At 42.1% G+C, this 22,629-nt stretch overlaps 1 protein-coding gene across 1 annotated transcript; it reads left to right on the top strand.

The window, feature by feature from the left end:
- The first annotated feature begins 201 nt into the window (after positions 1–201).
- Positions 202–22,608, top strand: LOC143282349 (uncharacterized). The gene is made up of 11 exons (XM_076587957.1): positions 202–327; positions 1,851–2,003; positions 5,927–6,002; positions 8,891–9,001; positions 10,799–10,895; positions 13,391–13,497; positions 15,968–16,045; positions 16,421–16,501; positions 19,339–19,446; positions 21,017–21,161; positions 22,301–22,608. Exons 1-11 carry the CDS (start codon positions 203–205, stop codon positions 22,483–22,485), a joined length of 1,266 nt encoding a protein of 421 aa, XP_076444072.1. The 5' UTR covers position 202; the 3' UTR covers positions 22,486–22,608.
- Positions 22,609–22,629: the final 21 nt, after the last annotated feature.

Below are 22,629 nucleotides of genomic sequence, written 5' to 3'. Positions count from 1 at the left end.
TATGGTATGGTGACAGTGAATTGACAGTGATGGTATGGTATGGTGACAGTGAATTGACTGTGATGGTATGGTATGGTGACAGTGAATTGATGAGTGAGAACACGTTCTGGTGACAGTGAAGCAGTATGATACAGTTTGGTGCAATGACAGTGAATGGATGAATGATCATGATGTTTGCGGTGTGACGGGGGTTTTCAGTGTGATGGAGACGCTGGCAGAAGACCTGAGTGGAGGTTTGCAGCTGGAGGAGTGGCCGAGAGGCAGGGAGGAGGAGGAGGACATTGAATGGAGCGACAGTTCCGGCACGGAGGAGGATATCACCACCTCGTGAGTCCTTCACTTCTCGCCTTGCACTACGTAACGAAAGTGCGCACATGTGTGCCTGTATGGAAGCAAGAGACTGTGAATTAAAGTTTTGAGTATTGTGTGTCTCCATGTTATTGTTGCTTCTACATGTATAGGCTCATGCCCACTTGCATTATAGACTGGCAGAATTTATACAGGTTTTAAAAGTATTGTTCTTAATCTGTAATGAAAAATGACATGCTTTTTTTTTTTTTTTTAATCATTGAAGATTTAAAAAAAAAAAAATGATACATGTTTGTAAAGGTGTTCAATTTTGCCTCTATTACTGACAGAATATATTGTTCCTGTCACCACAGTGTCAGTGATAAAGCTCGGTAGCAAACTGTCTCACTGGATATCAAAGATAAAAGTTGAATAATGAGTAAAGAAAATCCGCACTAAAACCCCAACTGATCATGAAAGGATTTTTCTGATTTCTCATCAGGGCAGTGTAGCAGATAAAAATATGTGCAAAGGGCATAACCCTGCACTCAGAGTATTGTGCCATTGATCTGGGTTCCTGGCATAATATTTTAAAATTTTTTGCCATGATGGGTTTCAAAAGGTTTAAAAGTAAAAAACAGACATACAAACACAATTTTGTGATTAAAAACCTATATGAATCCAAACCTGTGCTGCCAGGAGCATGTTGCTGTTCCCAGGTTGTTGGTTCATTTTCCTCCCAGTAAAATTCCTACATTTTTATTCAACCTGAAATGAGATTTGCCCCTGTGGTTTAAAGTTAGTACTCAATCACAAACAAAAAAACAAACAAACCAAAAACAAAAGTGTTGATCGCTACTTAGTGCCATTTCACACACTTAAGCTTTGACATTGAAGTTTTGAACATCATCTTATCACCACCGCACCGAACAGATCTCATGCTCCCACTCAGTTTTTTACAGTCTCACCACTTGTCGTTGAAGTGATGGTTCTACTACACAGATACTTGATGTTCAGCTCAGGCACTGTTTTCTCTTCACTGCCTTAAGTCTCATGCTTCCTATTAGAGTGGAGTGATGGCCTAGAGGTAACGCGTCCGCCTAGGAAGCGAGAGAATCTGAGCGCGCTGGTTCGAATCACGGCTCAGCCGCCGATATTTTCTCCCCCTCCACTAGACCTTGAGTAGTGGTCTGGACGCTAGTCATTCGGGTGAGACGATAAACCGAGGTCCTGTGTGCAGCATGCACTTGGCGCACGTAAAAGAACCCACAGCAACAAAAGGGTTGTTCCTGGCAAAATTCTGTAGAAAACTGCACTGCGATAGGAAAAACAAATAAAACTGCACGCAGGAAAAAATACAAAAAAATGGGTGGCGCTGTAGTGTAGCGACGCGCTCTCCCTGGGGAGAGCAGCCCGAATTTCACACAGAGAAATCTGTTGTGATAAAAAGAAATACAAATACAGTATCACCACTTGAACTGAAGGTTCTACACATACACTTGTCCAACTCGGGCACTGTCTTTTCTCCTCACTGTCGTGCTGCTTGATGTCTGGGGTTTCAGGGCGATGGACCCATGGTCGCTGAGCCTGTGCAACAGCTGCGCACCTTTGGCGGAAGGGGAGGAGCCCCCGTCCACAGTGGAGCAGGTGATCTACAGGTGCAACCCCACGCAGCAGGAGGCCCTGCGAAAGGAGGTCCTCAACGTACAGTACGCGTGAGTGCTTCCTCCGTCCTTTTCTTCGCCCCCCTGCGGTGGTCGGTGACAGTACGTGTGTCAGATGAAGAGCCATGAACATTGTCAGAATGAAATGATGCAGTTGGCTTTGTTCGTGGAAACATTAGATAATGAAAATGAGTAATAATGATGATAATATGAAGAAGAAGAAGAAAAGCTACTACTACTACTAATGATAATGTGCATTTTTGTATAGCCCCCATCTGTAAGAGCTCGGAGCGCTTTACATGAAAGATGAAGTTACAAATTACATGAACCGCTCATGACCACACTCTCTCTCTCTACCTCTTGCCAAACTCAGAATGCAAGTGTCGGAGAAACCAAACCAGTTTGAGCAAAATGTTAAGTGGTTAAGCCCCTTAACTGCTGATGCTTGTGACTGATACAGGGTTGGCATGCTCCTTGAATTCTGAATTCAGTTTTTAGGGGCTTAAAACTCCTTGAAGCTTTGTCAGTCCTATTGGCGATAAATACAGTTGTGTATGTTCCTTGCTTTTTTCAACAGTCAAAAGCACATTGTCTATATATCTAGAGAAGAGAGAGAGAGAGAGAGAGTTGCAGAAACCAGAAACAGTGACAAAAAGATCAGAGAAAGAGGGTGAGGAAAATCCCAGATATTTATGGTGATACGTTAAACAGTGCAGGACTAGGAAGAGCAGATGCCATTCACATGAGCAGCTGCAATAGCTGCCAGCTTTTGCAGTTTTGTTTTATAGAAATATCCAGATTCAGAGTTTCAACATTCATCAACAAACTGGTACTTCTTACACAGGTTACATATCAACCTGTTCTTGTTTTTTTTCTGTAGCAAAGATCACAGTTGGCTCAAAAATGTCCAGCAAAGTCACATAATAGTTGTGATCCCTTATTTGCATGTCAGCTGAGAATGCTTTTGATTTCAATGCATGATGAATAGATTGGCCAAGACCTGCAGTGATTTCAGCCTGACATTCAGTGAAATGAGGTTAGGGGTCTGAAGGTCATTATGAATAATTCATATGCCACAAATCATGAATAATTCATATGCCACAAATCATCCCAACCTTAGTTTAGCTCTTCAGGCAGCTGATAACTTCCAGTACCTGGGACCCATTATCCATGGGAGCCAGATATCGGGAGGCTGCAATAGTGGTTGGAAACCAGGAACGTCAACAGTGTGGCTGAGCAACACACTGAAAACTCTGGACTGACGGTCCGGCAGGTGGGCATGTTCAGCATTCTTCCCCGTGAGGCAAAGAGGGGGGTAGGTGGACAGTCGACTAGAGAAGATGAACTTCCATGTGACACTGCCTCATACACCGTCACTGACGCGTTAGGAATACATTGCTCCAGACATATTTAGAATACATTGCCTCAGACACTCTGGGAATACATTGCCTCAGACACGCTTGGAATATTAGGGCAAGACAAGGTTTCAAACACTGAGGCACTGAAGAGGGCCAGGTCCACAAGCTGAAGCCTGAGGTCAGTCCTCAGTGAGACTGCAAAGCGACATCCGCGACAGTTGGGACATGTCTGGAGGACTGCAAAGCGACATCCGCGACAGTTGGGACATGTCTGGAGGACTGCAAAGCGACATCCGCGACAGTTGGGACATGTCTGGAGGACTGCAAAGCGACATCTGCGACAGTTGGGACATGTCTGGAGGACTGCAAAGCGACATCTGTGACAGTTGGGACATGTCTGGAGGACTACAAAGCGACATCTGTGACAGTTGGGACATGTCTGGAGGACTGCAAAGCGACATCAGTGACAGTTGGGACATGTCTGGAGGACTGCAAAGCGACATCCGCGACAGTTGGGACATGTCTGGAGGACTGCAAAGCGATGAATCCCAAACAGACCTTCAGAACAGCAAACATGAAACTGTCTTACGATGTTAGTCTTCTGTACTTAGGCCACAAAGAGAGAGAGAGAAGCATGCAAAAGAGACCTGATCTCTGCTGCCATTGAATGACGGAAACAAGCGGGAAAGCAATGCTGAGGATTGTGCTTGTTGGAGACAGACACTGACTGAGGGGATCCAGGGAGCCAAGGAGAAGCGAACCGTACAACTTGTGGGACAAAGCGGCAGAGGAAGGCCCATGCTGCCACTGATGTCACTTCATCCACTTTCAGGTGCCAGGTCTGGGAACGACTCAACCAGGCTGCTGTTCTAGGATTGGATCGTTCAGAGCCACCACTGATGCCGTTTGAGCTGTGGTGCTTGTTGGCTGACAGGTGCCACACCATTGTCTTAGGGGACAGACCGAGGCTGCCACTAAAGTATCGCCAAGTTATATGTGTATTTGTCCATCGCTGATGCACATATATCCTTGGATTTTGATTCACAAGTTCAGTTTTGTGTGATACAAATGTGTACAGAGTTTGGTTGTATTACTTCCTATTTTCTTCATAACAGATGAATGTGTATGGCAACAAAGCCGCCCATGTTGGGAAGAGCAGGCCACCATGACCCTGTGCCATGGTTCATTGACTCTGGGTCTCAACAAGTGAGTCTGTGTATAACCATCAATGGTGGTCATGCTCGGCTTGAGATGTCGAGGTGAAAGTGTGTGTGCGTGTCTGTGTGTGCGCACATGCATGCATGTGAGAGAGAGAGAGCAAAAGGCAGTGTATTTCTACCTCTCACGAGTTACACAGTACTATGGAAAAATACCTTGTGGTGCAAGCATTGTTACTTTGATAATTATAATCAGACACTTGCCCAAGTTCTAAAATTGTACATGTGCATATGCCACTGTCTCGCTCTGTCTGTATTTCACTGTCCCTCCCTCTATGAAGATTTAAATTCACTCTGTCTCGCTCTGTTAAGAAACTATCACCAAAACACATGCATTCACGTAGTCACAGAGGGAAGGAGGGAGGGAGATTGGTGAGTTTGACCCGAGGTGAACTGGGCTTTTCTTAGTTTGTGGAAAAACTCTTAGCTGTGAGTCCAGTGCTGAATAATCTCTAATCTCCTTGCCAGGAACAAATAGTTCAAAGCACAGCACAAAACTGGTTGTGCATTACAAATGTTCATGGCAAGCTGGTACCTCAGGGAATATTTAATGGACATGGAAATAGTGTTCTTCTCTTTGACCCTGTTTGAAAGTAGAAACCAACCACTGAAAACGGAGGTGTAAGAATTACAATCATTGTTGTTTGTTACAGTGAGTTTCCTGTTTTTCAGTTATCGTCTTTTATGCTATTTGTTAAATATGTTAGTTCTTTATACAATGTAATAATTGAATAAAAAAAAGTTTTTTTAGAAACACACTGAAATATTAGCAAGTCATTGACATGTCTATTTGCAAAACTACAAGTACATATGTCTAGGTTTAGTTTTGTTGCAGAAGCTTTGTTTTGGAACTAACAGAAGCATGCAAAAACAGAAGTTTCTGTTTCGAGCAAATCAGTAGATAATTTATTTCAGTTTTGGGGGAAGGGTTGTGTATTTTAACTGAAGTATTTGCTCTGTGCTTTTACAGTGTTCCTTAATGATTTGTTTCAGTTTCAGTAGCTCAAGGAGGCGTCACTGCGTTCGGACAAATCCATATACGCTACACCACATCTGCCAAGCAGATGCCTGACCAGTGGCGTAGCCCAACGCGCTTAGTCAGGCCTTGAGGAAAAAAAAAAAAATAAGTGTACATAAATAAGTAAATAGATACATAAATAGATAAATAAATAAATAATAATTATAATATGAAAAAAAAGGTTGATAAATAATAGATAAGCGTACATAAATAAGTAAATAAATACATAAATAGATAAATAAATAAATAATAATTATAATATGAAAAAAAAAAAAGATTTGTGTGTTGTGTCAGTGACATTGGACTGACAGGAGAGGAGAAGAGGAAGGTGGGTTGTATTTTTTTGTTTTTGTTTTAATGTATCACATGCCTGTGCTGCAGGGTTGGATTTGATGCAGAAAGCATTGTGAGGCAGTATCTGAGAGTGGGAGACTCCAGTCAGAAGACTCTGCATCAGGTAAAATTTTCTGGATTTCATCTAGAGTGACTGAACTCTTGTTGGGATGGTGTGTGTGTGTGTGTGTGGTGTGGTGTGGTGTGTGTGTGTGTGTGTGTGTGTGTGTGTGTGTGATCAGGAAAAGTCATTAAGAATGACTGAGCCTTGATTATAAAAGCAAGATTCTTCTTTCTCTTCCTCCTCCTCCTTTTTTTCCTCCACTTAGTGTGTAGTGTACTTTAGTAGCAGCTCACACATTCACTAGTTGATGCGTGTTTGGGCTTTTACTTGTACGTATCCATCGCTCTGCATATATATAACTTGTTGTGGACTGTCTGGTCATCAAATGAAAAGCTAAAAAATTTCCTAAAGAAAAATGAGATATATTGGCCAGAAAGCACTTTCAGCTTCAGAAACCAACCTTGTGGAATATATTGCCTGCTACTTCAGTGCTGGTCTGAAAAAGACACAAAGTTCAATTCAGTTTGAACAATATCTATAAACATACTTTTTGATGTAAGCTTTTCTTGTAAACATTATCTTTGTGTGTGTGTTTTTTTTTTTATATCCTTCCCTGCCTTTTGTGTTACATCCGTGTGGGCTGTGTTGATCATATGCTTGTGCATGTGTGTGTGTGTGAGAGGAATGTGCAATAGCTGAATGGTTAAAGCGTTGGACTTTCAATCTGAGGGTCCTGGGTTCGAATCTCGGTGCACTTGGTGGGTAAAGGGTGGAGATTTTTCCGATCTCCCAGGTCAACATATGTGCAGACCTGCTAGTGCCTGAACCCCCTTCGTGTGTATGCGCACGCAGAAGATCAAATACGTACGTTAAAGATCCTGTAATCCATGTCAGCGTTCAGTGGGTTATGGAAACAAGAATATACCCAGCATGCACACCCCTGAAAATGGAGTATGGCTGCCTACATGGCGGGGTAAATAAAAAAACAAACGGTCATACACGTAAAATGTTACATGTCTGTCTGAGTGTGTATGAGTGTGCGTCTGAAATCTGATTGAATGACACAGGAAACGAATGATGAGCGCCAAGTGGCAGCTGTCAGTCGGCTCTACCCAGGTAGGGAGCCTGTGGTGCAAATGTCCCTGTGTATGTAAAGCGCTTAGAGCTTGGTCTCTGACCAAGGATAGGTGCTATAGAAGTATCCACATCAATCAATCAATCAATCAGTCAGAATGGCTTAGATGCTCATCTGCCAGTACAGTGTCCTTTACGGTCGGGGTTCAAATCCCGCTCTCGCCCTTTTTGCCAGGTTTTAACTGGAAAATCAAACTGAGCGTCCAGTCATTAGGATGAGATAAGCTGAGGTCCCATGTGCAGCATGCACTTCACTCTTGGTGCACTGGAAAAGAACCCATGGCAAGAAAAGTTGTTCTCTGGAAAAGTCTGAAGAAGAAATCCGCTTTGATAAGTACACAAATATATATATGCATGCACTCAAGGCCTGACTGAGTGTGTTGGGTTATGCTGCTGTCAGGCATCTGTCCAGCAGATGTAGCGCAGTGTACATGTATAAGATAAGATAAGATAAGAATAACTTTATTATCTCCAACTGGAGAAATTTGGTCAGGTGCATTATCACAACATAGACAAGTAAACAACATGGGGACCATAACTGTAAAAGCCAACAAAGGCCCTACAAATATTACGAAGATACAAATGTAAAAAATATCACATACATCGTTTCATACATACATCCACACACTGCAGGTAATAACTAGTGTTCTTAATGTAAAAACAGAAAGAATTAAGAAACATTATTTGAATATAATTATAAACATAGCCTACTATACTGCACATTGATTATAATAGACAGATAAGATAAGAATAAAGATGAATTGCGGAAAACCACAACCAGATAATCTGCGCACACACACACCCCTCCCCCCACCCCACACATGCGGATAACTTGATTAAACAAGAGTAATAAACATATGTTCTCAAATAAAAGCATTTCACATGGATATGGATTAGTCCAAACGCTGTGATATCTCCTTGAGAAACATGAAACTGAAAGTCTGTGTGTTAGTATATATACATGTGTGTGTGTGTGTGTGTGTGTGTGTTAGTATATATGCATGTGTGTGTGTGTGTGTGTGTGTGTGTGTGTGTGTGTGTGTGTGTTAGTATATTTTAATAGTGTATTAAAAGACTTTACAAGAAGATGAAATGAAATGCTCACAGAATGCTTTACTTCCCTGCTGCGCTGGTCTTTCCATTGTGTGTGTTGTGTTGCACAGAACAATGTATTAACTGTTGATGCCATTCAGTGTGTTGTGGGTGCACAGTGATGTATTGCTGGTGAATGCCATTGTGTGTGTTGTGTTGCACAGAACATTGTATTTTTAGTGATGGCATTGTGTGTGTGTTGCACAGAACACTGTATCACTGTTGATGCCATTGTGTTGTGTTGCACAGAACATTGTATCACTGTTGATGTCATTGTGTGTGTTGCACAGAACATTGTATCACTGTTGATACCATTGTGTGTGTTGTGTTGCACAGAACACTGTATCACTGTTGATGCCATTGTGTTGTGTTGCACAGAACAGTGTATCACTGTTGATGTCATTGTGTGTGTTGTGTTGCACAGAACAGTGTATCACTGTTGATGTCATTGTGTGTGTTGCACAGAACATTGTATCACTGTTGTCATTACTGTGTTGCACAGAACACTGTATCACTGTTGACGTCATTGTGTGTGTTCTGTTGCACAGAACATTGTGACACTGTTGACGTCATTGTGTGTGTTCTGTTGCACAGAACATTGTATCACTGTTGATGCCATTGTGTGTGTTGTGGTTGCACAGAACATTGTACCACTGTTGATACCATTGTGTGTGTGTTGTGTTGCACAGAACACTGTATCACTGTCGATGCTTTTATTGCAGTGCATGGTTCCTGTCAAGCCATGCAGCGCGGAGTGGTTGCCTAGCAACATGTCTGAGTGGATGTGTTCTGTGTGTCCGGAGGGCACGAGAAGGCTGGTTGTGGCGTCCCACGTGAGTGTTCGTCGTCACTTAGCGACTTCGTTTGTACTGTGTCTTTCCGTGTGAAGAATGCTAAATTGTGCTGTGCAGTGTAAAAACTGATATATGAAACATGCCTCTACACATAAAACTGACAATTTACACACTAAATTTAATCTATCACTTTAACAGTAGTTTGTGTACGTACACACGCAAAAATGCCATGCACAAACTGTTAGCATACATATCAGACATCATGAAACGGTTTTACCTAAATGATTACTATCACAATGCTTAAGAGAAACACCAGTATCACAGTGCATGAAAATCATATCAATGCTTGAGACCAAACCCCTTCAGTGTCAGGGGAAAAACAGAAAGTGGTGTTTCAAGTCATAAAACCATATTCAAAACAATAAGCCTAAAACTGAGAAAATTGTCCAGAGATACACCATGCCAGAAACAGTGTGTGCATTCTCAGCCTTCAAGAGTTATTTCCCTTCTTCCAATAACGTCATCAGTGATGTAACTATGCACATATGTTGTGTTCAAAACACTCATGCAGTTAAAACCAGTCACATACATCACAATGAAGGAATAGTGCACAACTCGATCAAATCATAATACTGAAAAATCAGTCTCACAGTCAGTTCTCAGCAACAACAAAATCTTGATCTGAGAGCAGTGAACACACTTTGATTTTTGACTCACTTGTGTTCGGTTGTCTGTGTGTGTGTGTGTCCGTGTGTCTGTGTGTCCGTGGTAAACTTTAACATTGACATTTTCTCTGCAAATACTTTGTCAGTTGACACCAAATTTGGCATAAAAATAGGAAAAATTCAGTTCTTTCCAGTCATTTTGTTTAAAACAATATTGCACCTCTGGGATAGGCACAAAAAAATAAAAGAAGCCTAATTATATGCAAACTGCATTTACTGTTATATTTATATTTTTTGTATTCTCTAAACTTGGCACTTTGACCTCTTATTCTGACACAACAACAAGAGGAGTCATTATTATCATTTTTTGTTCAAACAGGAACTTCTTTTGCTAAGCATGGAAGTTTTATTTATTTTGCAAACGTTTTGGTGCAGATAGTAAAAAAGGGAAATTACTCTGTAATTAATGCTAGGGGACTTAATTTATCACAAGTGAGTCTTGAAGGCCTTGCCTCTCTTGTTAAATATTTCTTATACATCCGTCTTTTTTGTATGACTGCTGTTTGTTTCATAAAGCTGTAACTGATGCATGCGATTCTGATGTTGAACGACCAGAATTTGCTGAAGAAATGTTCTTATTCTAGAAAGGGATGAGCAGATGAATAAATGGTTTGTCAGTTTCTTTTCTTTTTTTTAAAATTTTTTTTTAATCCTTTAACTAAGGAATATTGCTAAAGTAAAGAAGAGAAATGTCTAAAGCAGGACTGTGTACATTATAATATCCAGACAAGATTGATGACACATGTTAGCTGTTTGGTGTTGTGCTTTGTGTTCCTGTTTCATATTTTTTGATGTTAACCATGGATGAAACACATTTCAGTCAGCAAATAATTTGGCTTTAAAACCTCACAGCATCAGTTTTGAAAGGCTTGTAAAATCCGAGTTTTGAGTCAGAATCATTGCTTTTCCCAGTGAAGGGCAGGATTTCCAGCAGACGGTGCATTTGTTGGTTTCATGAAATTTTTAATGATTTGTTCTCAGATCAGTCTGTTGTGAGCCGGTGTCACAGCAGATAGGTTACAGTTGAATTTGGATGACAGTTTGAACATTGCTGTCTGTGTGTGTGGGTGTGCGTGCGTGTGTGTGTGTGTCTGTGTGTGTGTGTGATCAGAAATCGACCCGTGTGCACAGTTGGTCGGGGAAGTTTCTGGAGGAACACGAGTCGCACCTTCCAGGAGGGAGCCGCAGCTCCATCAGTGCTGTGAATGGTACGCTCACTTTTCTGGGTTATTTATTTATTTATTTATTTTATTTATTAATTTTTTTGACTGATGTTTGTTCTGTTTCTCTCACAGACATGGCGTGTGTGTGTGTTGTTTGTGTTGTATGTGTGTGTGTGTGTGTGTGTGTGTTGTTTGTGTTGTGTTTGTGTGTGTGTGTTGTTTGTGCGTGTGTGGTGTTGTGTGTGTGTTTTTGTATGGGTGGGGGTGGGGGTGTTTAGTGGGGGGCCAGGGGTGGGTGGGAAGAGTGGGGGGGGGAATGTTTGTTGGAAAGTTAACAGTACTTGTGATCAATCTTTCTCCAATCACTGCCAGACAGTTCAGGCAGGTAACGTGGAATAGTAGAAAGAATAATTATAATAATTGCACTATAGAAGAGCACTCCATTATTAATGAGTGCTCTTCTGTAGCACTGTTCCCTCACAGAGAGGCTCACAGCGTTTCACAAATTAAATTAGATATAACAAGAGAGATACACAAATTCTCAAGAAAATTCAAATAACAAACAATCACTCATGGCGCCCCACAAATCATATTAATTTTTTGTTACAAAAGAGAAGCAACAATCGTCAAGAAAAATAATCGTGAAGAAACAGTCACCATGAGCAGCACACACACACACACACACACACACACACACACACACACACCAGAGCACCTCCCACCCACACATACACACACAACACTGAAAAAAGTAGTACATCCCTCCTAATAACAGCAGGTCCAGGCTGTTGGGTTGTGTTTGGTTGCTGGAGTGTGTTCCCTTTGTGGTGTTGATTTTGTTTGAAGGGAACAGTTGTCTCCCATCAAAATATCTGCATGAACATCAAACGAGAGGACCACCAGTTTTTTTGAGTTCATGACAAATTTGAAGTATAATCTTGTTGTGAAGTAATGGGTTAAATGTGAAGCAGGAAAACTTGTCTTATTGATCACCTTCTTCCTGGCTTTTAGAATACACTCATTTGTAAAAAGAAAATACCCTGCCAGAAAGATTAACTCAAATAGAAAAAAACCAAAAAACAAAAAAAACAACAACAAAAAACAAACCAGGATTGCTTCAGGGGAAGCGATTTCTGATGGACTAAACTTAAGTTCCAGTTGTTTCCCCTGTTAGACCAGTCAGTACCTGACTTTAATTTTGTGAATCAGTCTTCATCATCGTCATTAATATTATTTATGAATCTGCTATGTGAATAAGGTTATGTCCAGTGTGTAAGGTTGTTGGTTGATGTGTAGTTTAAAAGCGTTTTTGGTTGATGTGTAGTTTGACAGAGTTGTTGGTTGATGTGTAGTTTGACAGTGTTGTTGGTTGATGTGTAACTGACAGTGTTGGTGGTTGATGTGTATTTTGACAGTGTTGTTGTGTGTGGTTGATGAGTAGTTTGACAGTGTTGTTGTGTGTGGTTGATGTGTAGTTTGACAGTGTTGTTGTGTGTGGTTGATGTGTAGTTTCACAGTGTTGTTGTGTGTGGTTGATGTGTAGTTTGACAGTGTTGTTTAGTTTGTGATTGATATGTAGTTGACAGTGCTGTTGTGTGTGGTTGATGTGTAGTTTGACAGTGTTGTTGGTTGATGTGTAGTTTGACAGTGCTGTTGTGTGTGGTTGATGTGTATTTTGACAGTGTTGTTGGTTGATGTGTAGTTTGACAGTGTTGTTGGTTGATGTGTAGTTTGACAGTGTTGTTGGTTGATGTGTAGTTTGACAGTGTTGTTGGTTGATGTATAGTTTGACAGTGTTGTTTAGTTTGTGATTGATGTGTAGTTTGTGGTTGATGTGTAGTTTGTGGTTGATGTGTAGTTTGACAGTGTTGTTGGTTGATGTATAGTTTGACAGTGTTGTTTAGTTTGTGATTGATGTGTAGTTTGTGGTTGATGTGTAGTTTGACAGTGTTGTTTAGTTTGTGATGTGTAGTTTGTGGTTGATGTGTAGTTTGACAGTGTTGTTTGTGATTGATTTGTAGTTTGTGGTTGATGTGTAGTTAGCGTTGTTGGTTGATGTGTGTAGTTTGACAGTGTTGTTGGTTGATGTATAGTTTGACAGTGTTGTTTAGTTTGTGATTGATGTGTAGTTTGTGGTTGATGTGTAGTTTGACAGTGTTGTTGGTTGATGTGTAGTAATTAGTTTGACAGCGTTATTGGTTGGTGTGCATTTTGATAGTGTGAGAGCTGTATGATCAGTGGTTTTTGTGGAGGACAATGACACTCAGATCCCAGGAAGCAAAATTGCACTGGCTCATAGTGCTGCAGCCTTTGGGGGCTAGTTGACCTTTTGGGGACCATCCCAATGCCGACTGTCCTAAAACCCTCTGGGCTGAGAGAATGGGGATAGCAACCTGGGCAAAACACTCTCCACTACAAGCAGATTCTAGCCCATGTAGTTGGGACAGCCGTTGCCTCCTCTGCTGTTCTGATGGTCATAGCTGGACACGGCTGACTGTCGTACAAAAGTTTTGACAGTGTTGTTGGTGTGGGCTGTGCAGAGGAGAACGACTGCACCATCCTGGACTGCATGTACCTGAAGGAGATCCAGATGTACTATGTGCTGGACATGCTGTACTGGAAGGGGCGGAGCTTCTACCAGGTGGAGGTAAGTCACAGCCTGCTTGTGGTCCTCTGGTTTAAGTCACTGAGTACTGCCAGTTAGCTCCCCTGACTTTCCCCACAGACAACCAGTTTGTATGGGTAAGAAAAAAAATCGCAAAAATAAAAATATTACAATTTATGTACTGAAAACTTCCAGACTGATCAGTAACATAATGAGTTAGTTGAGGACAAAATATAAAACTACCTCCCTTCTTATGCTATCATACAGTGAGATGATGAAAGTAGCCTTATTTTTTGTTTGAAATTTGCACACACCGATGACTTGTAAATGAATCCAGGAAAGCACAAAGAGCTTGAAACAGATTAAATTCAGAACGTTATATTGGCACAATAGGGCCCCTTTGCCTCATTCTGTTGTCTGCCTTGTGACTGAGACAAAACTGTTAGATGTTGTCGTTGGCAGGCACTGTTCACATGAACCAGTCATTGAAAACTGCTCTCCTGCTTGTGAACACAGCAACACACACTGCATTTATTAGTCGCAGTGGAGAGTGGGAAGGTCAGATAAGATAATTCTTAGCTCATAACATCATTATGGAAATTAGGTCCACTCCAAAAATTCAAAGCTGTCTAAGGCCCCTATCAGGGTCCTTCATCCGGCGTAAGTTAAAACACATTGCCAATGCCCATAGCAAGCTTGCACACACAGCACACGCAGACATCCTCTCTCTCTCTCTCTCTTATCCCATCCTTACACACACACCCTCAACACCCTTATTTGTATCTTGTTAATGTCCAACAGCGCAAAACATTTTCAAGATTTAGAATTGGTATGTCACCTCTTAACTCACATATTTTACAATATAAACCCAGCCTGGACAGAAGCAAATGGTGCCCTTTTTGCAAGAACACGCTAGAATCAGAACTTCACTTTTTACTTGTATGTCCCAAGTATGGTGAAGTAAGAAATGAATTTATTCTGCCAAAATATTCTCGAAATCCATGTATGTTTAGATTCTAATTATGTCCAGTATTAATGATTCTGTTTTATTTAACTCACTCAGTACGGCCAGTCCTCTCTTCTCCTCTACACAGACCCCTCGGATGTCCAGTGGGTGTCTGAATGACCCAACCTTTAGCTTCCGTCGTCAGAATTGTATTTTTTGTCAACATTCACCTCTTCAGTATAAGAGCCTTCCTCTTGCAATATTTTGATGATGGTAATTGGGGTGAAACGCTGTTAACGTCGTCTCTTTCGCCGTTCATATGGAGAGAGTTAAGCTGTCTAGTTTTGTTCACAAAGCAATGAATGTGTGGATGCAAGCTACAAAAATGTAAACATATGATAGGAATGATAATAATCCAAATAATATAATTTATTTTCAGTCTAATATCATCTTAGATGAACAGACTATAAATAAGTAAATGAACGTAAACATTCCCATGTACACAGAACATGTCATCACTCATGTTATGGGCCAAAGGCCTGACATCAGAATATTTTTGACTTTGACACACCCTCAGCACACACACACACACACTCACTCACTCACTGACTCACTCGCACTCACTCTTCATTTAATATCACTTATAGTGAAAAGATGTTAAACTAAAGAACGAACACACTCACTCACTCACTCACTCACTCTTTCAACCCACCCTTACACACACACACACACAGCCTTCACACAGACACACACACACACAGCCTTCACACACACACACACACACACACACACACACACACACAGCCTTCACACACACACACACACACACACACACACACACACACACACACACACACACAGCCTTCACACAGACACACGCTCATCTCTTCTTTACACACCCACATGGTCTCAGTGTACTATAGTGGAGTGATGGCCTAGAGGTAACGCGTCCACCTGGAAAGCGAGAGAATCTGAGCGCGCTGGTTCGAATCATGGCTCAGCCGCCAATATTTTCTCCCCCTCCACTAGACCTTGAGTGGTGGTCTGGGCGCTAGTCATTCGGATGAGATGATAAACCGAGGTCCCATGTGCAGCATGCACTTAGCGCACATAAAAGAACCCATGGCAACAAAAGGGTTGTTCCTGGCAAAATTCTGAAGAAAAATCCACTTCGATAGGAAAAACAAATAAAACTACACGCAGGAAAAAATACAAAAAAAAAAGGGTGGCGCTGTAGTATAGCAACGCGCTCTCCCTGGGGAGAGCAGCCCAAATTTCACACAGAGAAATCTGTTGTGATAAAAAATAAATACAAATACAATGTATCATACAGAAATACCATATTGAGCCTTCTGTGAAGTTGCACTGACATGAATGATGAAATGTCACCAAGGTATGAAGTTAGATTAAGAACGGCAAAATGTCGAAGTTTGAAGTTGATATTAAGAATGGCAAAATGCTACGAGTCATACATTTCTGTGTGTGGGGTGGGGGTTGGGGGTACTTTGTGTGTGTGTGTGTGTGTATGATAAATTCTAATACAGCCTTTTTTGTGTGTTTCTTCAGGCAAGGGATCGCATCACAACTCTGCATGAGAAAATGAACGGCATTCCAACGCTGGGAAAGATCATGCAGACAAATACGGTGAGTTTATCATTTCTTTTGATCTGCTGCAGTCTCTTTTCCCAATAGAATTGATGTATATTTTAGTATTCTTTCCAGTTTTTAGCAGCGTTGCTGGTAACTTTTAGCTAAAAAAAAAAAAAAAAAAAAAAAAAAAAAAAAAAGCCCACGTCTGTGTTAGGGGACATAGATCGGTTATTGAGAACTAAAGAAAGAAAGAAACAACCAAAAGAATTGAAATTAAAGAGCTGCGGTTTTCATTTTAAATGATCAGAATGATGACAGTGTATATTTAGTATCTAAAAATAGTCACATAAACCAGTTGCATGAATTTTTGTGATATCAATTGAAAAATAAAATAAAATAAAGTGAGACTTTTTTCTCTCCCTTTTCCAGCGCCGGTTCCGACTTGTACCTCTGTCATATACAAGTGACAAAGAATCTGTCTGCGCTGCTATCGCCAGTACCCAGTTTGCAGTGAGTGTGTGTGTGCGTGTGTGTGTGTGTGTATTTTTATTGAAATTTGATTACTTGTTCATTAATTTAATGACTTTACCATTTATTTGTTTGTGTGTCTTATTTTACTTCATTTGAGTAATCCCCTTCAAAGTCTGACTTAGTGCATTGGGCTATGCTGCTGGTCAGGCATTTGCTTAGCGGATGTGGTGTAGTGTATATGGATCTGTCTGAACGCAGTGATGATTCCTTGAGGAATTGAACTGAACTGTGTGTGTGTGTGTGTGTGTGAGTGTGTGTGTATGAGAGAGTGAGTGTGTGTGTGTGTATGTGTGTGTGTGGAGAGAGTGAGAGAGAGTGTGTGTGTGTATGTATATGAGAGAGTGAGAGTGTGTGTGTGTGTGTGTGTGTGTGTGTGTGTGGAGAGAGTGGTTTAAAGAGATGTAGATATTCTGGTCTCATTTTTGGAAACCTTTCTACAATAACAGTGTTTGTGTTGGCTCTATTTTCCCCAGTCAGACAGCAAGTTGTGAGTCGTGTGACTTGATGATCCCATTACATGGCTCATGCTTACAATACAATACAGTACAATACAATACAATACAATGCATCTTTATTCATCCATTTGGAAATAATTGTGCATCCGTCAGCTGGTCACTCACCCAACACAATATCTCAGCCCATATCCAAGTCCAGTACACACACACACACACACACACACACAGACACACACACACACACATACACAGAGCGTGACAAAGGTTGGACCAAAGAATTGGAAAGCTACAAATCAAAAGCAAAATATGTACAAGTAATCAATACACGACAGCAGCTTCATTTATACATGCACCCCAAATCACCCTCCCCTCCACACACACACACACACACACACACACACACACTTTCTCTCTCTCTCTCTCTCTAGAAGGATTTGTTTCAGAATTCAAAGATAGGCTAATTGCTTCATATAAACAGAATTGGCACTGTAAAATGGAAAGCACTGAGAAATATAGATGGTTTTATAGTTTTAAAAGTATATTTCAAACAGAAAAATATATCACAGTTGTGACAAACAAGTGGCACCGAACAAGTCTCGCCAGATTTAGAACGAGAACGATTGGGTTGAATGCTTATGAAAAGTGGTTTCAGACTGAGCCCTCGTTACTCTCCCCTTGTCCGATGTGCGGTCATTTAAGGGAGGATGAATTACATTTTTTGTTTAGTTGTAAAGCTTATGACGATATTCGAGAAAAATGTGTTGTATTTAAAACAAATTTAGCAAAGAATGAAGATATTTTTGGAGTGCTTAATCTAAATCAGGAAACTTCACTACAGTCACTTGCAAAATATATTGCCTGAAGCGAATAACATGCGACGAAAAAAAACAACAATCATAAAATAGTATCAGGTGTTGCTCATTGTGAAAATTGAAATCTGTGTTGTCATTCTCATATGGAAAATATTTATGTTATACATTTATATATGTTTTTTGTTTTTATTTCTCACTACATGCCATTACTTTGAATGGATGGTCGAACTGCACTTTGTTGCACAGATTGATTGATTTCGTTTTGGCTTTGGTTTTCATCAATATTATTACTATTGATGCATGTTGTTATTTGTATTATGAACCCCCATGTCATTAGGGCTGTAAAGCTATTGACATTAAAGTGTTCAGTGTTCAGTGTTCTCTAACACAGTGTTTATAAAATAACATGTATATTAAGAAACATTTTCACAGTAGCTTTTGCATCTATTTAAAACTTCACAGATTGTTAAATTGCAAAAGACTTGGTCTAAAACAGATTGCCTGATAGTGGCAACCATTGTGTCCCCAGCAGCACACACTGAGTCTCCCTCAGCCATTCTGTGTCACTGTCTTCACAGTGCATTTTCTGCTGCTTTAGTCGTCTTTCTTCTTCTTCTGCATTCACTCGTATGCACACGAGTGGGCTTTTACGTGTATGACCGTTTTTACCCCGCCATGTAGGCAGCCATACTCCGTTTTCGGGGGTGTGCATGCTGGGTATGTTCTTGTTTCCATAACCCACCGAACGCAGACATGGATTACAGGATCTTTAATGTGCGTATTTGATCTTCTGCTTGCATATACACACGAAGGGGGCTCAGGCACAAGCAGGTCTGCACATATGTTGACCTGGGAGATCGTAAAAATCTCCACCCTTTACCCACCAGGCGCCGTCACCGTGATTCGAACCCAGGACCCTCAGATTGACAGTCCAACGCTTTAACCACTCAGCTGTTGCGCCTGTCAGCTGCTTTAGTTGTGTCGCTTTCATGCTTTCCTCCCCCACCGAAAATGTCCGGTCAGCTAACTGGCAGCTAACCACTGGCTGTGGTGAAGCGGTTAGCATCACGGGACAGTTGATTGATTTCGAGGTCATGGGTTTGAACCCAGTCAGCGGCATATCATAGTTGTTTTTGTTTGTGGGTTTTGTTGTTGTTTTTTGGTTGTTTTTGTTGTTGTTGTTTTACATTATTTTGCTTCAGTGTTTTACTTTGATTGGGCTCTTCCTTAGACTTCAGGTCAGGTCAAAATTGCCTCATCGGTTTAAGCTTTTTTTTTTCTTTTGTTATTGTCGTTCTTTTTTTTTTTTTTTAACCCTGATTGGTTCTGCCACAGATGTAAAAACAGCCTATAGTAGATCAAGAGCTTGCTTGCATGGTTTTTTTTCTGTATGTGTGTGTGTGTGGTAGTGTGTTATTATTATTGTTGTTCTTGTTGTTGTTATCATTATTATCATTATTGATATTGTACTCTCATTGGCTCCTCCTCGGACATGAAGCATCTGATAGATTAAAGCTTGTTGCTGTTGTTGTTGTTGTCGTGTTGACAGATCTCCGGCCTGATGCTGTGCCACAAGAGGTCGCTGTACATGCGCGGGGTGACGCCGGTCGCCCTGTGGGTGCCGGTGTATCTTGTGCAGGGTGTCATGGAGATCCTGGTGAGTGGTGTTTTCTATCAAAGAGGATTTTTCTACAGAATGTTGCCAGGGACAACCCTTTTGTTGCTGTGGGTTCTTTTACGTGCGCTAAATGCATGCTGCACACGGGACTGTAGTCATATCGTCTCATTGAATGACTAGCGTGGGATGGAGATCCTGGTGAGTGTGGGGTGGGGTGAAGATCCTGGTGAGTGTGGGATAGAGATCCTGGTGAGTGGGGTGGGATGGAGATCTTGGTGAGTGTGGGGTGGGATGGAGATCCTGGTGAGTGGTGGGTGGGATGGAGATCCTGGTGAGTGGTGAGTGGGATGGAGATCCTGGTGAGTGTGGGGTGGGATGGAGATCCTGGTGAGTGTGGGGTGGGATGGAGATACTGATGAGTGTGGGATAGAGATCCTGGTGAGTGGGGTGGGATGGAGATCCTGGTGAGTGGTGGGTGGGATGGAGATCTTGGTGAGTGTGGGATAGAGATCCTGGTGAGTGTGGGGTGGGATGGAGATCCTGGTGAGTGGGGAGTGGGATGGAGATCCTGGTGAGTGTGGGGTGGGATGGAGATACTGATGAGTGTGGGATAGAGATCCTGGTGAGTGGGGTGGGATGGAGATCCTGGTGAGTGTGGGGTGGGATGGAGATCCTGGTGAGTGTGGGGTGGGATGGAGATCCTGGTGAGTGTGGGGTGGGATGGGATGGAGATCCTGGTGAGTGTGGGGTGGGATGGAGATCCTGGTGAGTGTGGGGTGGGATGGAGATCCTGGTGAGTGTGGGATGGAGATCCTGGAGAGGGTGTTGGAGATCATGGTGAGTGTGGGGTGGGATGGAGATCCTGGTGGGTGTGGGGTGAAGCGGTGCTGAGTTCACCATGTGCAGAATGGCTGTGCTGATGTGACCCAGAGTCTGAGTGTTCCTACCAAATTCAAAAAAGTTCCCACCGTATTTCCTGATTGTTCCTACAGACACTTGACAGGAATTGTCATCTCTGGGGACACGTGGTATTAAATCAGTTTGAAACCACAAGATCAGACACCATCACCTTCACCTCAGAACATTTCACACACACCTCAGATGATTACCTACACACCTCAAAACAATACCCCCCCAAAATAAAAAAAATCCAAAAAAATTAGATAATTAAAAAAAAAAAAAAAAGGAAAGAAAGGGATTGCTTACTACAGGTTACACACACAGACACAGACACACACACACACACACACAGACACACACACACACACACACACACACACACACACACACACAGACACACACACACACACACACACAGACACACACACACAGACACACACACACACACACATATATATATCCTACCCCTGTTTGTTTGTCCAGATCATCAAGAAGGTCACACACGTATGCACGCACACACACATACAGTCTCTCTCCCTCTATTTAACGCACAAACAACCACCCCATTTTCTTTGTGTAGATCTGCAGGAAAGTCACACGCACGCACGCACGCACGCACGCACACCCCCCCTGTGTGTATCCACATCAGCAAGAGGAACACACACGCACACGCACACGCACACACCCTCACCCCCCTGTGTGTGTCCAGATCAGCAAGAGGAACATCAACAAGCTCTGTGGGCGAGAGTGGCGGAGGAAGGAGTACACGGTGCGACCCAAGAGAGTGTTCGATGTGCAGAACGCAGCCTGCATCGCCAGCTGCCAGACCAGCTGGAGACACCCCAGTCAGTACGGTCAGTGACACGGGTGCAACAGCCAAGTGGTTATAGCGTTGGACTTTGTCTGAGGATCCCAGGTTCGAATCTTGGTTGTTACAGGGTGGAGATCTTTCTGGTCTCCTAGGTCAACTTATGCGCAGACCTGCTTGTGCCTGAACTCTGTTCGGTGGGTTATGGAAACAAGAACATACCCAGCATGCACACCCCCGAAAACAGTATGGCTGCCTATATGGTGGGGTAAAAAAAAACACGGTCGTGTGCGTAAAAGCCCACTTGAGTTTATATGAGTGAACGTGGGAGTTGCAGCCAATGAGCGAAGAAGTACGGTGGGTGTCAGTACAGAGTGCATGCTGTCTCCTTCCTGGTCCCATGGGCTGCATACACATAGGGCACAGAAAAAGAACCCATGGCATCGAGAGTGTTGTTCTCCAGCAAAATTATGAAGAAGAAATCATCTCAGATTGCTCGAATACACACTGTTGTAAATCTCTAGCTCACTGACGTGTTCAGTCAGAATCCAGTCCGCTGCCCATGCTGTCGGTTCCATCTGCCATTTTATTTTGCTTTGTGTTCTGCTTTTGAATGGCGAGCAGTTCACTTCTTAACTCTCTACTTTCACACCATAATTTTATCCCCAACTCAGACACAGTTCTTTGTTCATGGCCTAAGGGTGAACTGTGATAACATTCAGTTGAAGTTTGGTGTAATATCCGACTTGGTTTCAACTTAAACGTTTGTGAACATGAACCATGCTGAATCGAACATTGGTAAGTATGAAGTGTTGCTGTTTAGCAAGTTTGTGAGTGTTTATTGTGGTCTTTGATGTTGTCATAATTTTGTTGTGACAGCTGGCACCAAGTAGTGGTGACAATTTAGTTTTCAGACACAGATAAGCCACATACAGCCTATAAGACTGCTTAGACACAGGGGTCAGATGTGAGTTTAAAAAAGAAAAAGAAAAAAAAAGTGCCTTATAGTCCAAAAATTAGGGTAATTAAGCCCCTTCAACAAGATATCTCCAGTGGTGTTTGAGAGGCATGGAGGAATGGCAGTTTTTTTAATATATAAAAAGGACATGTTAATCTTGCATGAGTTAAAACACAGAAGTTTGGATTGTAAACTGGTCATATATATATATTTTTTTTTTCCAACAGATGCACATCCACCGTGGTCATTCTACGGATCCTACTATGTTCGCCATGAGAACTGCAACAACCACAAACTGACCTGCCCCCACATCTACTACGAGAACTACACGCTTCAGCCGCAGGAGAGGTACAACCACCACCAGCCAGCAGCAGCAGCAGCAGCATTACTCGGTGTGGAACATGGGGCATGACTGGCTGCGGCTGGAAGGGGCCAGGTGGAGAACAGTGCAAACTCAGACGGGTGAGGAGGAGGACAGGGGTGTCCAGGGCCTGTCGGAATCCTCCGAGGAGTCCATCCCAGAGAAGATGGAACAGCAGCAGGGTGATGAGGAGGG

The sequence above is a fragment of the Babylonia areolata genome, chromosome 5 (genome assembly GCF_041734735.1).
Source record: "Babylonia areolata isolate BAREFJ2019XMU chromosome 5, ASM4173473v1, whole genome shotgun sequence".
NCBI classification, from domain to species: Eukaryota; Metazoa; Mollusca; class Gastropoda; order Neogastropoda; family Buccinidae; genus Babylonia; species Babylonia areolata.
This window is presented reverse-complemented; position numbering and strand designations above follow the sequence as displayed.

Excerpts from the sequence above, each read along its gene's own strand:
- LOC143282349 (XM_076587957.1), top strand. The coding sequence starts at position 203 with ATGGAGACGCTGGCAGAAGACCTGAGTGGAGGTTTGCAGCTGGAGGAG. Across the intron at positions 10,896-13,390 it reads CTCCATCAGTGCTGTGAATG|AGGAGAACGACTGCACCATC; the intron begins GTACGCTCACTT and ends TGGGCTGTGCAG. Across the intron at positions 16,046-16,420 it reads AGATCATGCAGACAAATACG|CGCCGGTTCCGACTTGTACC; the intron begins GTGAGTTTATCA and ends TCCCTTTTCCAG.